We start from the raw sequence: 13254 nt of genomic DNA, 5'->3' as shown, positions 1-13254 counted from the left end.
CCTACGGGTGACGTCAAAGACACTACGCCCGTATTTTTTACAGTCTATATTGGCATTTGCTCTGTTTGGATAAGTTAGGTAGGCTACATGAAATGAGTGCACATACTCCAGACACTGCAATCAATTTTGATGGAGTAAAAGTGATGCTCCAGACCACTTTTTGGGGCCTTAAATTTGAAATCAGATCATTAAAACCTGAAACCACACTGCAACTCAAAAATGCATACAAAACTATTATACAACAAAATAATATGCATTTTGCACAGTATTGCACAGTTCTGCACAGCAAAGTAAAAGACATTGGTTTCCTCTATTTTGTCACTTTTTCTAAAATGAGTTTCCACAAATGGGAAGTGGATGCATGTTAAAAATGCAGAAAGAAGAACACTGCAGTGATAAAAAAAAGTGCACAGTAGTGGGGTTTGCACGTTGCTATATCATATGCAAATGTAGTTTATAATTGCTGGAAGTGTAAGATTGACACTTCACGAATAGATCATGCGTTGATCTGAAACTGATATTGTGAGTGATAACATTGCTGCGCTGTGTTAAAATCGAGCTAAAGATTTAGTAGGGAGAGAAATAATAAAAGCCAAACCCATTTTCTGAGGTTTAAAGATTTGAATTATTTGTTTATCTAGTTTCTGTAAAATCTCAGGAAGATGAGGAAATGTTAGTTGATGTTGCATTGTGGAGGTCCCCTCAATATTGTGCAGCCATTCAAACCACTTGCATAATCAAAATGTCATGATTTTGATTATGCAAGTGGTTTGAATGGCTGCACAATATTGAGGGGACCTCCACAATGCAATAACTTGCCAAATAGCAGCAATACGATAATGCTTTAAAGAAAACACCACAGTTTTTCAATATTTTACTATCAACTTAGATGAATAAATACATATCTTTTTTTCAATGCGTGAACTTTTATCTTTGTACAGCGCTTCTTGAATGTGTTAGCATTTAGCTTAGCCCCATTCATTCCTACAGTATGGCTCCAAACAAAAGTTTTATTTTGTGCCACCTAAAACTTTGACTATAGACTAAAATTGTTCAAATCTTTTTTTGCAAACCATTGTGATATGCAAACTGTGATATGCACATTTGCAATATTTTTATAATTTCTAAATGTCTTGTTTTAATAATACAATATAACCTAGCACACACTGTTAGAGCTTGCAAAGTTCATGCATTAAAAACAATCACATTTTCTGTTGTATTTAATGTCCACAATCAGCCAGTGATCACACATATCTATAAATATAAATACTTTTTCAGCCATAATAACATGAACTCGCTCCAGAAGATATTGTCTCTGCTTTAATAATAGATAAAAGCAGGTTCATATTTTGTGTCATGCTCTGGGAAACATGCAAATAAGCACTCATCCTTCCTTTTTTTGTAATGCTTCTTTATTTAGCATATCATGTTGAATAGAGGAAGGGGTGGGACTTGCTATATGCAAAACATGAAAACGCATAATATACAATGTAAAACGGATACTCACATCCTCTATTAGTTTATGTACAGATTCGGATGAGAAACTAGATATTAAGTTGCAATATGATTATCATATTTATGGAAAGTTAATTTACAGCTCTTTTTATTATTATTATTGTTTAATCATGACAGTTTTACATCACATTTAGGCCAATACATTTTGTACCAGACATTTCTGTTTCGTATAGCTTTCTCCATAATGAGTAAACTCGTGAAGAAAACCATAATGAAGAACAGCCACATAAAAAACCTTGGCAACCTTCTGCTTTCATATTTGTTGTAGCTCTCTAATCACTGTGCCAGTTTGCCACATACTATGTTAACTTATCATAATCTTAATCTTTCAACTTTCAGTTCCTGTTTCTGGGTTGGCCGGTGAGCACATTGGGCTCATGATCTGAAATAACTCTTCTTTGTCTTCTAGCCTTGGAGAGATGTTATCCTCACTTCTTTAAATACAACATCTTCTTTCCTGGTATTGCCATTCGTGTTGCGGCTGTGGTTGTAGATGAGTCAAACTGGCTAGATACTGCAAGATAAACTTCTTGGCCTAGTAAGGGATGGGTCTGGATTCCAGGCCACAGTGATGTACTGTATGTTCATTATAAAGATGGTCACGGCCTTGCAGTTGTCGATTAGGTTGGCAAGATATGTACTTTCCATTACCTTCATCCAACTGGTTACCATTATAGGATCCGTAGGTCAGATGGCACTGCTGAGCATCAAAAGTGAAGAAGGATATGTCCACCGGCTTTCAGGAGCTTATGGTGAGGGCTGAAGTGTCCCATATGAAATTAGAAATAAGTACCTGATAAATAAATATTAAATAAAATGTTACAATTTATAGTAAGGTTGTATTTGTTAACATTAGTAAATGCATTAGTTAACATGAACTATCAATATATAGTTTCTCTGCATTTATGAATCTTAATGTTTGTTAATGCTGTTTCATATTAGTTCATTGCAGTAACTGTAACTGATGTTAACAGTTACACATTTTGATTTTATATATGTATTAAAGGCTTTTTGCATCTTTTGATCCACAAATCACTAAATAATATTTTTTTATAATCATAAAAAACAGAAACTGACATTTTCCTAAACACTGAGTCGTAATTGGCTTTCAAGTGTTCAATTTGTGCCTCCATGTGGAGAAAGAGGAAAGTGTAAGAGAAAGAGACAAGCACTTTAAATTCTGCTGGGTCATTTTTTAACCCAATGCTGGGTGAATATTAGACAGAAAACATGTTGGTATATAAATAAACCTATTATGGGATATTTCCTTCATAGAAATATCAAAAAAATACGGCATATACTGTCTGCATCAGATGCAGAGAAGCTTATCCACGCTTTTATGACCTCTAGAGTAGACTATTATAACTCGTTACTCGGGGATGCCATGCAAATCAGGTAAACAAGCTACAGCTGGTTCAAAACGCCACCGCAAGAGTGCTCACTCAATCTTAACAGTATGATCACACAAGCCCAATTTTGGCATCTTTACACTGGCTACCAGTTAAATATCGCAAACATTTAAAAATATTTCTAATTACCTACAAAGCCTTAAATGGCCTAGCACTCTTAAGAATTACTATCAGAATACAAACCATCACATATACTGCTGTCGCAAAATTCTGGTCTCTTAACTATCTCGAGAAAATCAAAAGATCTGGAATGATTTGCCAACTGATGTCCGAGAATCAGACACAGTCGACCACTTTAAATCTAAACTTAAGAGTTTTTTCTTTAACATAGCATTTACAAAATTTGTCTAGTAAATGTACTTATCTCACAATAGTTAGCTTGTACAGAACAAAGCGTTCACATAACTCGTCTGGGTAATATACTAATGCCGCAATAGCTAGCCTGTCTGGAACGGAGCATATATTAAACCACAACACTGTGTGACACTTGCATTACATGCGAATGGCCCCTACGCTAATAGGATTTTATTTCTCTCTCTCCCTGTCTCGTCCTCGATCTCGAGGACATTGAAACAAACAGACCCAGCTCCGGCTGCCGTAGAGGTCAACACACCACTGATTTAATGGCCGCCCTTCAACGTAATGCCCAGCCGATGCCTGACCAACGACCACCGGCGGAACGCATTTAATCTCCTTATCCATTTACATATATATATCCAAAGGGTTTTTTCCTCCTAGGACTTTTATCCCTCCTGGCTAAAAAAGTCTGGAGGTTTATCCTAGGGGGGTTTCCCTCTTCTATACGTTACATCAGTGGTTCTCAGGGGGGCCGCAAGATGGTGCCAAGGGGGCCCGCGTTTTATGACATTTTATAAAATACATGAATTTATCATGAATTCTGTGTAATTAAACCACAAATAAGCCTACTAACTAACAACACTACTTTGTATAATTTAATATGTTTTGTTTAATTAAAATGTTACATTTTAGAACTGTTTTTGTCATGAATTTTCTTTGCGGGGGGCGCGAAGGAATGCAACGTGGGACCTGCACGCTGAAAAAGTTTGAGAACCACTGCGTTACATTATCAATACGCTCGCTTGTAAAGTTTATTCATAGCGCTGTATTTTGCTACTTATGTTGTCTGTTGTGTTTTTCCCTGCTTCTATTAATGTAAAGTTGCTTTGAAACCAGATTTGATTACCAGTTGTAAAAAGCGCTATATGAAATTGAATTGAATAAGTTAAAACAACCCAGCATTGCATTAAAAATCCCAATCTACTGACTGAGAGTTTCTTACATGAAATTACTGAAGAATACAAAACCCAAACCCACGGTCTATAAGTCTAGTTGTTGTTTACATTGAGCAAAATCTCTTTATTTTGGACTTGCATCGCTTGTAGCTGTAAAACATTCATATTCATACTACATAATAACTTGCATATTAATTTATCATTAGAAATTCTCCTTTCAACTTTCACAACCTTATCTCTAACAAAAACACTTGCATGGAGTACTGTCTATACGTTATGAGATCATTTTAAACTACAGTATAGCCACAGTGTGGCAGTATTTGCATGTGTAATAACTGGAAATTGTCTGGGAATGAAGAGTATTTAAAAAAAAACAGTAATAATAATTAAGCATTTATAATATCTTTCAACACTCAAAAATAAAATGTTAACATTTTATATCTATATATATCTATATACTTTATATACACCTGTCTCTTAAAGTTTTACAATACATTTTATTAAGATGATATGTATATATTAATAATTTACATACATATTATACATGTATGTGTATGCCACCTGAATTCAAATGTATATTAACTTTACAATACAATAAAGGTGACATCATAAGATCCAGACAAATATTCCTGTTTGTTGCCAGAGGGCATAAAACTAATTTTACTGTCAAATCCATTGGTTTGTGGTCAGTATTAAAGTAAATGAACATCTTTTTTTGTTTGTTTTGTGAATAATACTGTATCAGTCTTGTGTGTGTCTCCTTCATTTTACTTTCAAATCAGACTGAAGCAAATGTACACTGTAAAAAAATATTTGCTGCCTTAAATATTTTGTTGAATCAACTCAGATTTACAAGTCATTTCAACTTACAGTACTATTATTTATCTTGACTAGAGATGAGATGTTATAACTACAGATGAGTTGTTATAAAAATATAGTTGAAAAAAGTCAACTTAATTTTATAAGTTGTAGCAACTCATCTCTTGTCAAGATAAATAAAAGTAAGTTGACATGAAATGTAAATCTGTTGAGTTGATTGAACAAAAAATATAAGGCAGCAAAGATTTTTTACAATGTAGCAAACGCACTGTGAGATGTGCCAATATCTTACACAGTTTGGGATTTTCCATTTACCGACTGGTGAACCCAGTGACGTTGAGCATATGAGTATGCTGTCATGTTGCTGAAAATGAACTTATCCGGGTTCTAGTATGTGCCTGAAATCATGTACGTGATATACTGATTCTGAAGTGCACCATTGTTTCTGGTCCGCAAAGGAGATGGTTCATGTACAAAGCTAGGCCCAAAATGGATAAATCGCATAACCTATAAATTGAATACAGTCTCTTTTTGCTTTTTTACTCTTTGTTGCATGGATCCATTGTTGGGTTGCGTGTGTGTACACACAGAAGCTTCAGCAAGACCAAAACTGCAGCAAACAAAAATAGCTCAGGAATTATAAGAGGGAAGTGAACGTTCTCCTTTTGTCTGCTCTCACTGACAAACCCAATTAAATTTACATGAAAAGAATTAAAATCGCTTAATAAGCAGCCGCAAACTGACATGCGCATGAAGAAAGCTGAACCTGAAACTACACTGGGTTTCTGGTTTTGCAATCATGAGGTGTGTAAAACCCAGATTTTCATAAGCGGTTTCTGCTTTTTATTATGCATGCAGAAAAGTACAACGTCAGCATTTTATAAACAGAACTAGTCAGTTCATTGGAAGGAGTCATACTGTACACAGTGGTTCGAAAAAACCTAAATGTGGCAAGATCTTACATATATATATTTACATCAGGGGTGTAACCTTTTTGTTAGCAAGGCTACCACAATGGATAAAACAATCTGGAGGGCTACATTTTTGATAGTCTACTCAAAACTTTTTTTATTTTACTTGTTAATATGTTTTATCATTGTTTAAAAGGTTAACAGTCCTTAAATAAGCCAAGCTAATATATTAAACATATTAATATTGAGGCTAATAATAGAATGTGCTTTGGTGGGCAACTCACAGACTCTGTGCGGGCAACCTGGTGCCCGTGGGCACCATGTTGGAGACCACTGATTTCCACGATACCCTGTATATACTAGATGTCTAAAGATGATCTCTAAAACAGTGGTTCTCAAACTTTTTCGGCATGCGCCATCCCTTGTGAAAATGTATGACATAAACCATTCTAAAACATAAAATTTGAATTAAAAAAAACATATTAAATGATACAATGTAGTGCTGTTGGTTACTAGCCTTATTTTTCTGAAGTTTACTTACACAGAATTTATGATAAATGAATGTATTTATAAAATGTCATAAAACTGGGGCCCCCTTGGTGCAATCTCGCGACCCCCCAGGATGCCACAGCCCCCAGTATATTCTTTACATCAGAATATAATGATTATCATCATATAAATTGTTAAAAAATAATCAATGCATATTAATAATGAATATTAGTTTGATTTCAGTTTGATTGCTCGCTGCACTCTCAAAAGAAAAGAAAACATTTACAAAAAATTGTCACAGGGGTGGTACCTTCACAAAAAATACATATTTGTACCTTATGAGTGCATATTAGTACTTTAAAGGTACATAACCATACCTAAATAGCATTGGCAACTCGTGTTTGTTCATCCGAGGGGCGCTAATTCACTTAATAAGTGTTCGGAGTGTCATATGTGTTGCCTGCGTTTTCAAAATATTTGTTTGTTGTGTCATGTGAACCATGTGCATCACGTGTTTTATCAAAATAAGTGCCTGCTGCACACGCGTCAAAACCGTTTATGATAAAAGAGACGCTCGCGTTCACAAAATAAACGCAAGACACTTCCTTAACAGATTACGCATAAGATTATGTGTGTATCTGGCAAACGCGAGCGTCTGCAGCAGGCACTTATTTTGACAAAACACGTGATGCACATAGGATCTCTCGATGCGCAGAACACATATTTTGAAAAAAGGAACCACACACAAAGGGCTACATACATGATGTGACGAACTTCGCATCGAGCGCCCTCGAAAAAGAAGTCACCAGCCGCCACTGCTAAGTAGCTCATATTAGGACCTTTTAAAACAATGCGTCCCATTTCTGACAATAAGTCTCATTGAGAGTAATTGTTGGTTACTTATTTTTTGTTTGAGTGAAACAGAAAAGAAAAGTTAACAAGAAAAACATCTAAAAGCATTTTTAATGCATTTTTAGATGGTTAACTGTTTCAGTTTCTACAATTACATCAATATCTACAGTACATAGTGCACTGTCAAAAATAAAGGTAAAAAAGTTGTCACTTGGACGGTACCTTTTAAAAAGGTCCTAATATGTACTATTTAGGTACACCTTTGAGGTACCAATATGTATATTTGTGGTACTAATATGCACCCATGTGTATTTTTTATAAGGGTTCTACCGCAGTGACAGCATTTGTACCATTATTTTTTTAAGTTTTCATATTGTTTATACTAACAAAATCTCATGGCAATGTATGCTTATAGGTGATAATATAGAAATTCATATGTATTAGCCACCTCAACCTCATTAAATACATACAAATACCAGTGAGATCTGGTTTATATTACACTATGTCCTTCAGCTAAAGTTTTAATTTTTATTTTTTACAATTAACATGCAATAGCCTCAAAATGACCTTTTTGGTTGCTTAGGCCACACATAAAATGTATTCTCAATTTAAATGTATTTCTTTAAAATAAATGCCATTGTTATATCATGCAAAAGTGTTTATACACTGTCAGAAAAAAATGTTTTAAAAAATCATCCCTATAGCCATCACTGCGTTGGGCAGTGGGACCTTTTCAGTATGGACCTAATGTGTACCATTCACAGTAAAAAGTTGCTGTAGTTATGCAGCTGTTTGCCAGTAACTTACTGTAGATTTAAATTTATGTGATTTACTGGCAACAGTTTGTTCAAAGTTAAACATTAAACATTAACAAGTCTTTATCTTTACAGAATAAAACTATAAAATAAGAGCCTCATGCAAAGCATTCTGGGAAATCCTCATCAACCTTTTCTGTGTATTTCCTTCAGATTTTGTTTCCCAGAATGCTTTGCATGAGGTTGTTATTTTATAGTTTTATTCTGTAAAGACTTGTTCGTGTTTGAACAAACTTTTGCAAGTAAATAAGATACGTTTAAATCTACAGTAAGATACTAGCAAACAGCTGCCAGTAATACTGTCATTTCTAAATGTTTAAAGTGTATATATACATTTGTTAAGTCTGAGGTACTAGGTGTACATTTTGAAGAAGTACCGCCCAAGGGACCATTTTTTTCTGACAGTGTATGTTATAAAAGTTTGGTTTACTTGTCAAAACACGATACTTTACAAATTGACAGTACATGTGATAAACCAAATACCTCTTTTAAAAATGATAAATCATATTTATGTCCCAGCATATTTACAGTATCACACAAGGTTTCTTGGGAGGTGGCTTTGGGTTGAGGAAAATGCGAACGGCTTCTGTGAACACCTCCGTCACGCCGTCCTGGTTGAGCGCCGAGCACTCCATGTACTTGCTGGCATGAATCTGTTTGGCCAGCGCTGCGCCCTGTTGCTGGGTGATGGGTGAGATGTTCTTCTCCTTCAGCTTGTTTATAACCTCCGGTTCGTCTCTCAGATCCTTTTTAGTCCCCACCAGCAGGATGGGTACATTCGGGCAGTGTTCAGACACCTCCGGGTACCATTTCAACTTGACGTTCTCATAGGAAGGCGGGCTGGTGACACAGAAACAGATCACAAAGACGTTGGTCTGCGGGTAGGAGAGGGTCCGCAGGCGGTCGTATTCCTCTTGACCCGCCGTGTCCCACAGGTTCAGACTGATGGGCTTCGTGTCCACTGTCAGCTGCGCACTGTAGTTGTCAAAGACGGTGGGGACGTACTCTTTAGGAAAGGCTTTGGTGGTGAAGGAAATCAGGAGGCAGGTTTTACCCACGGCACCGTCGCCAACCACCACACACTTGATGTTCTGCATTGTCGTCTTTTTTTCGGACTCAAATCACTGAAATTAGAAAAGAACATGAGTTGTTTGTAGTGTACAAAATATGTACCATTTAGGTACAGATATTTGGTACATATGGTGTACCTTCTAATGTACTGATATGCAATGTTTAAGGTGTACATTTTGAAAGGACACCCCTGTGACAGCTAGGGGCCAGTTTTGACACCTTGTCATAAACACACACAGACACAAATACTGTGAATTTATCACCGCAGTCACTTCCTGCCAGCTGTGGGATCAAACCAACACCAAACCAACACCAAGTCTGACTCTCTTACCATCAGGCCACAATGCTTGGGCAACACAAAGCTTTCTAGATTAGAACATTTATTTACATCTTGACATTTTATATGGCACACTTATTATGCATTTATACCATGAACTCAACATTTTGAATTTACATTAAGTTTGCATATTAGAGAATCTCACAGTATGAGAATGGTGTGTGATGTCACTGTGATGATCTCATCGCATGATCTCACGTGTTTGTGTTTTGCACCTTTCACTGATAATTAAGTTGGGTTGGGTTAGGTGATCATTGACTTAGAAAATATTGTAAATGGACGACCATTGGTTTCACCAATCATTATTACATATACCACCATTTTCATTATTTTACTATGTTCTTACCTCAACTTAGATGAATTAATACACACCTATCTTTTTTCAATGCGTGCACTTTCATCTCTGTACAGCCTTGTGAATGTGTTAGCATTTAGCCTAGCCCCATTCATTCCTATGGCTCCAAATAGGAATGAATTTAGAAGCCACCAAACACTTCCATGTTTTCCCTAAAGACTGTTACATGAGTAGTTACACGAGTAAGTAAGATGGCACAAAATAAAACTTTTGTTTGGAGCCATAGGAATGTATGGGGCTAATGCTAACACATTCAAGAAGCGCTGTACAAAGATTAAAAGTGCACGCATTGAAAAAAGATAGGCATGTATTAATTCATCTAAGGTGAGGTAAAAACATAGTAAAATACTGTATTGGTAAACTGTGGTGTTTTCCTTTAAATGACCCTATACCTTTTTACAAAAAAATAATTCTAAAACAAATATTTCGTTTTTTCCATGTTAAAAGTGCACCTATTTCATTGCTAAAAAATAAGGTTATTTATGAATTTTGAATAATACAATGTGTTTACGTGGTTTATGGTTTAAAAAACACATTATTTTCCACATACCGTATTTTTATAGCTCCAGGTTTCCCTCACTTCCTGAAACGCACTGATTTTGTAGAAAACTCATTGATTTGAAAAGCTCTGTGCTGATTGGCCAGCTAATCTGTATGTTGTAATTGGCCTAAATACCTCTGATGTCGGCCGGAAATGTGACGTTCCTTACCATGTTTGAAAGATTCGGTTGCTAACAGGAGTTAACTTAAAGGCTGTGAGTCCGAAGCGGGAGGAATTATGATAATGTCGGTCTTGTCTACCAATCCCAGGAAGTAAACTGTTGCCTACAAACCATGTGTTTGTTGTCGTCCAAGAAAAGAGATTTACGTTGGAGAGGATAACTCGCGTCATCGTTTACTTTAGGGTTTGTACCTTTTGCATAATGTTAACATGTACTAATACACGCTTACACACCAAAAGAAATGTAAAAATGTAAATCGGACCATAGGTGCTCTTTAAAGGGATAGTTCACCCAAAAATGAAAATTCTGTCATCATTTACTTACTCTCATGTTGTTTTAAACTCGGAAGACCTCCGTTCATTTTTGGAACACAGTTTAAGATGTTTTATATTTAGTTCGAGAGCTTGGTGACCCTTCATTGAAAATCTACGTACTGTATTACGTCACTTACTAAAGTCACATGACTGCAGTGACATGGCTGACATGTTATCCTCAGTTATCCTTTTTTTATTTATTTACAGCGTGCATCTTCCTCAGACTGTAAACGAAGCTCAGGTGCACCAAAAAACAGCTGGGGCGCACCAGATAACACGTCGTCCGTGTCACGTGACTTTAGTCTCGCGCATGCACTTCACAACAGAACTGGAAGAGAAGACAATGCTGAATAAAATGCATTTTCGATGCTTCAACACATTGATGATGTTTTTATTACCTTTTTGGACATGGACAGTATACCATACGTATGATTTGATTTTTAATGAAGGGTCAGCAAGCTCTCGGACTAAATCTAAAACATCTTAAACTGTGTTCCAAAGATGAACGGAGGTCTTACGAGTTTGGAACGACATGGGGGGGGGTCATTAATGACATTATTTTCATTTTTAGATGAACTATACCTTTAATGACATAATTCTTAAAATCGACCTGTTGATTGACATATAATGTTTGTAATTTTACAAAGTTTAGTTATAATGTTAAATAAAGGTAAAGCACAGTAAAAACATTAGAGTAGTTAGTGGTAAAAATAGGATCTTTTTAACAGTGCATTTTTTTCTGACTATCATGTAAATGACATGCAAATTTGGCATGTAATGAAAAAGCTAAAAAAAAAGTCAAACTAGAAATGAATGCATTGATGTCACTTTATACCAGAAATGAATTAAGATGATTAAAAGTTTTAAATAATTTGATATCTCAATACTAATAAAACTAAACACACAGCAGCATATAGACGGACGTCACAGTTGTGCAAGTCACATTGATGTAATATTATCACGTGTTTACTTCAGCTAAATTTGACTGCACTTACGCCCACAAACTTTACAATGATGTCAACTAACTTTATTTATATCGTTCTGTGAAAATGAGAGCTGAGCTGGCAGTGGTGGATCGGAAATCTTTGGATTACAAAGAAACAATGCAATAATCTTATAAATGTCATCTGTGTCATTGATCAGAAATTATTCTTTCATGCATTGCACATTATTGACTTCTACGTGGTATTTTGTTGTAGTATCAACTTTGTCTCAGTCCTACTAAGCCTCGGAAGTAATAAGGATGGGCACAATTTAGACAATTGTAGACATAAGTTCCTGTGGCCCAGTGGTATGAGCATTGCGTTATGTGAATACCTTGTAGTGCACTGTAGATTGATTTTAATAAAAGCATCAAATGCATTAATGATGATAGGTCTGTGTCTCAGGAAAACTACACTGTAAAAAGTGAATATTGAAGTAAACAATTTATCAATTGATGTAAAACCAGTTAAACCAACTTTTCATATTTTTACAGTGTGTGTCTGAGAAGCAGAAGACATTAAGCATAACTCATATTTTGCTTTACATCAAATTTTATTGGTTTCTAGGAAAAAACTATTGAGATATTAAAGGAAATCTTTCAAGAAAGTCTTTTAGAGACTGATGAACAGCGTTTGTGGACTCAAATGTTCTTATATACATCTGATTTTGAAGGTAAATACTAGTTTAGGGTTATAAAATGCTGAAAAGAGGGTTTGCTTTTAGAAGGGAACTAAAACTGCAGACCAAGACTGTACTGCTACTGTTAAGAGGACTATCATCAGATCACTTACCTTATCACTTTGTCCACATCACTTGTCATATGTTTTCTATAAAATCTTATGGTGTAATATCTTTGATACTTTTATAAATATGATTTTTTTAATATATATATATGCTTGAATATCTTTATTTGAGTAGGCTGCATGTACTATAGTTAAAGTGAAGTATGTACTTGTAACCTTTGCTATATTTCCTTAGCAATCTTATTAGTTATTACCCACAAATTACTTTTTAACTTACAAGCAAATGCAGTACAAAATTCCATGAAAAGGGAAAAAACAGATGGAGCTTCATTTCACTGCCAAATAGTAAATTATCTATCTATGACATCACCACGTCTTCATTAATGTTTACATTTTCAAACCAGAAATGCAACAGAAATAAACAATCTGGCCCTGTAACATAAAGCCTCATTGATCAGTGGTTTTAGGACAGACCATTGGGTGCCATATATAGTAAGATCATGCATTGCAATGTGTTCTCACTTAAATAAATGTCGTTAAAATGCCAAAAAGAGATGTGCAACTTACCAGTCATTGATCCAGAAGAACAGTCCAGACAATTATAACTGTGAACTGAATAAAGCTGTCCCTGAATACAATCACACAGGGCAGCTCAGGAGGAAGTT

General features: G+C 35.5%; 1 protein-coding gene across 2 annotated transcripts; it reads right to left on the bottom strand.

Annotated features, from left to right (window-relative positions):
* Window positions 1-1434: 1434 nt before the first annotated feature.
* On the bottom strand, window positions 1435-13254 carry rhoga (ras homolog family member Ga). 2 transcript variants are annotated; one of them, XM_065280547.1, is made up of 3 exons: window positions 13157-13254; window positions 8547-9187; window positions 1435-2308 (listed from the first exon to the last, which is right to left on the bottom strand). In XM_065280547.1, the coding sequence occupies exon 2, from the start codon at window positions 9158-9160 to the stop codon at window positions 8588-8590; it is 573 nt and encodes a 190-aa protein (XP_065136619.1). In that variant the 5' UTR covers window positions 9161-9187; window positions 13157-13254; the 3' UTR covers window positions 1435-2308; window positions 8547-8587. The 2 variants fall into 2 exon arrangements, with proteins under 2 accessions (XP_065136619.1, XP_065136618.1); XM_065280546.1 differs by lacking the exon at window positions 1435-2308 and having other exon boundaries at window positions 7346-9187.

This window comes from Paramisgurnus dabryanus, chromosome 8, assembly GCF_030506205.2.
Source record: "Paramisgurnus dabryanus chromosome 8, PD_genome_1.1, whole genome shotgun sequence".
Taxonomy (NCBI): Eukaryota; Metazoa; Chordata; class Actinopteri; order Cypriniformes; family Cobitidae; genus Paramisgurnus; species Paramisgurnus dabryanus.
The sequence above is the reverse complement of the archived record's forward strand: the minus strand, read 5'-3'. Positions and strand labels throughout refer to the sequence as shown.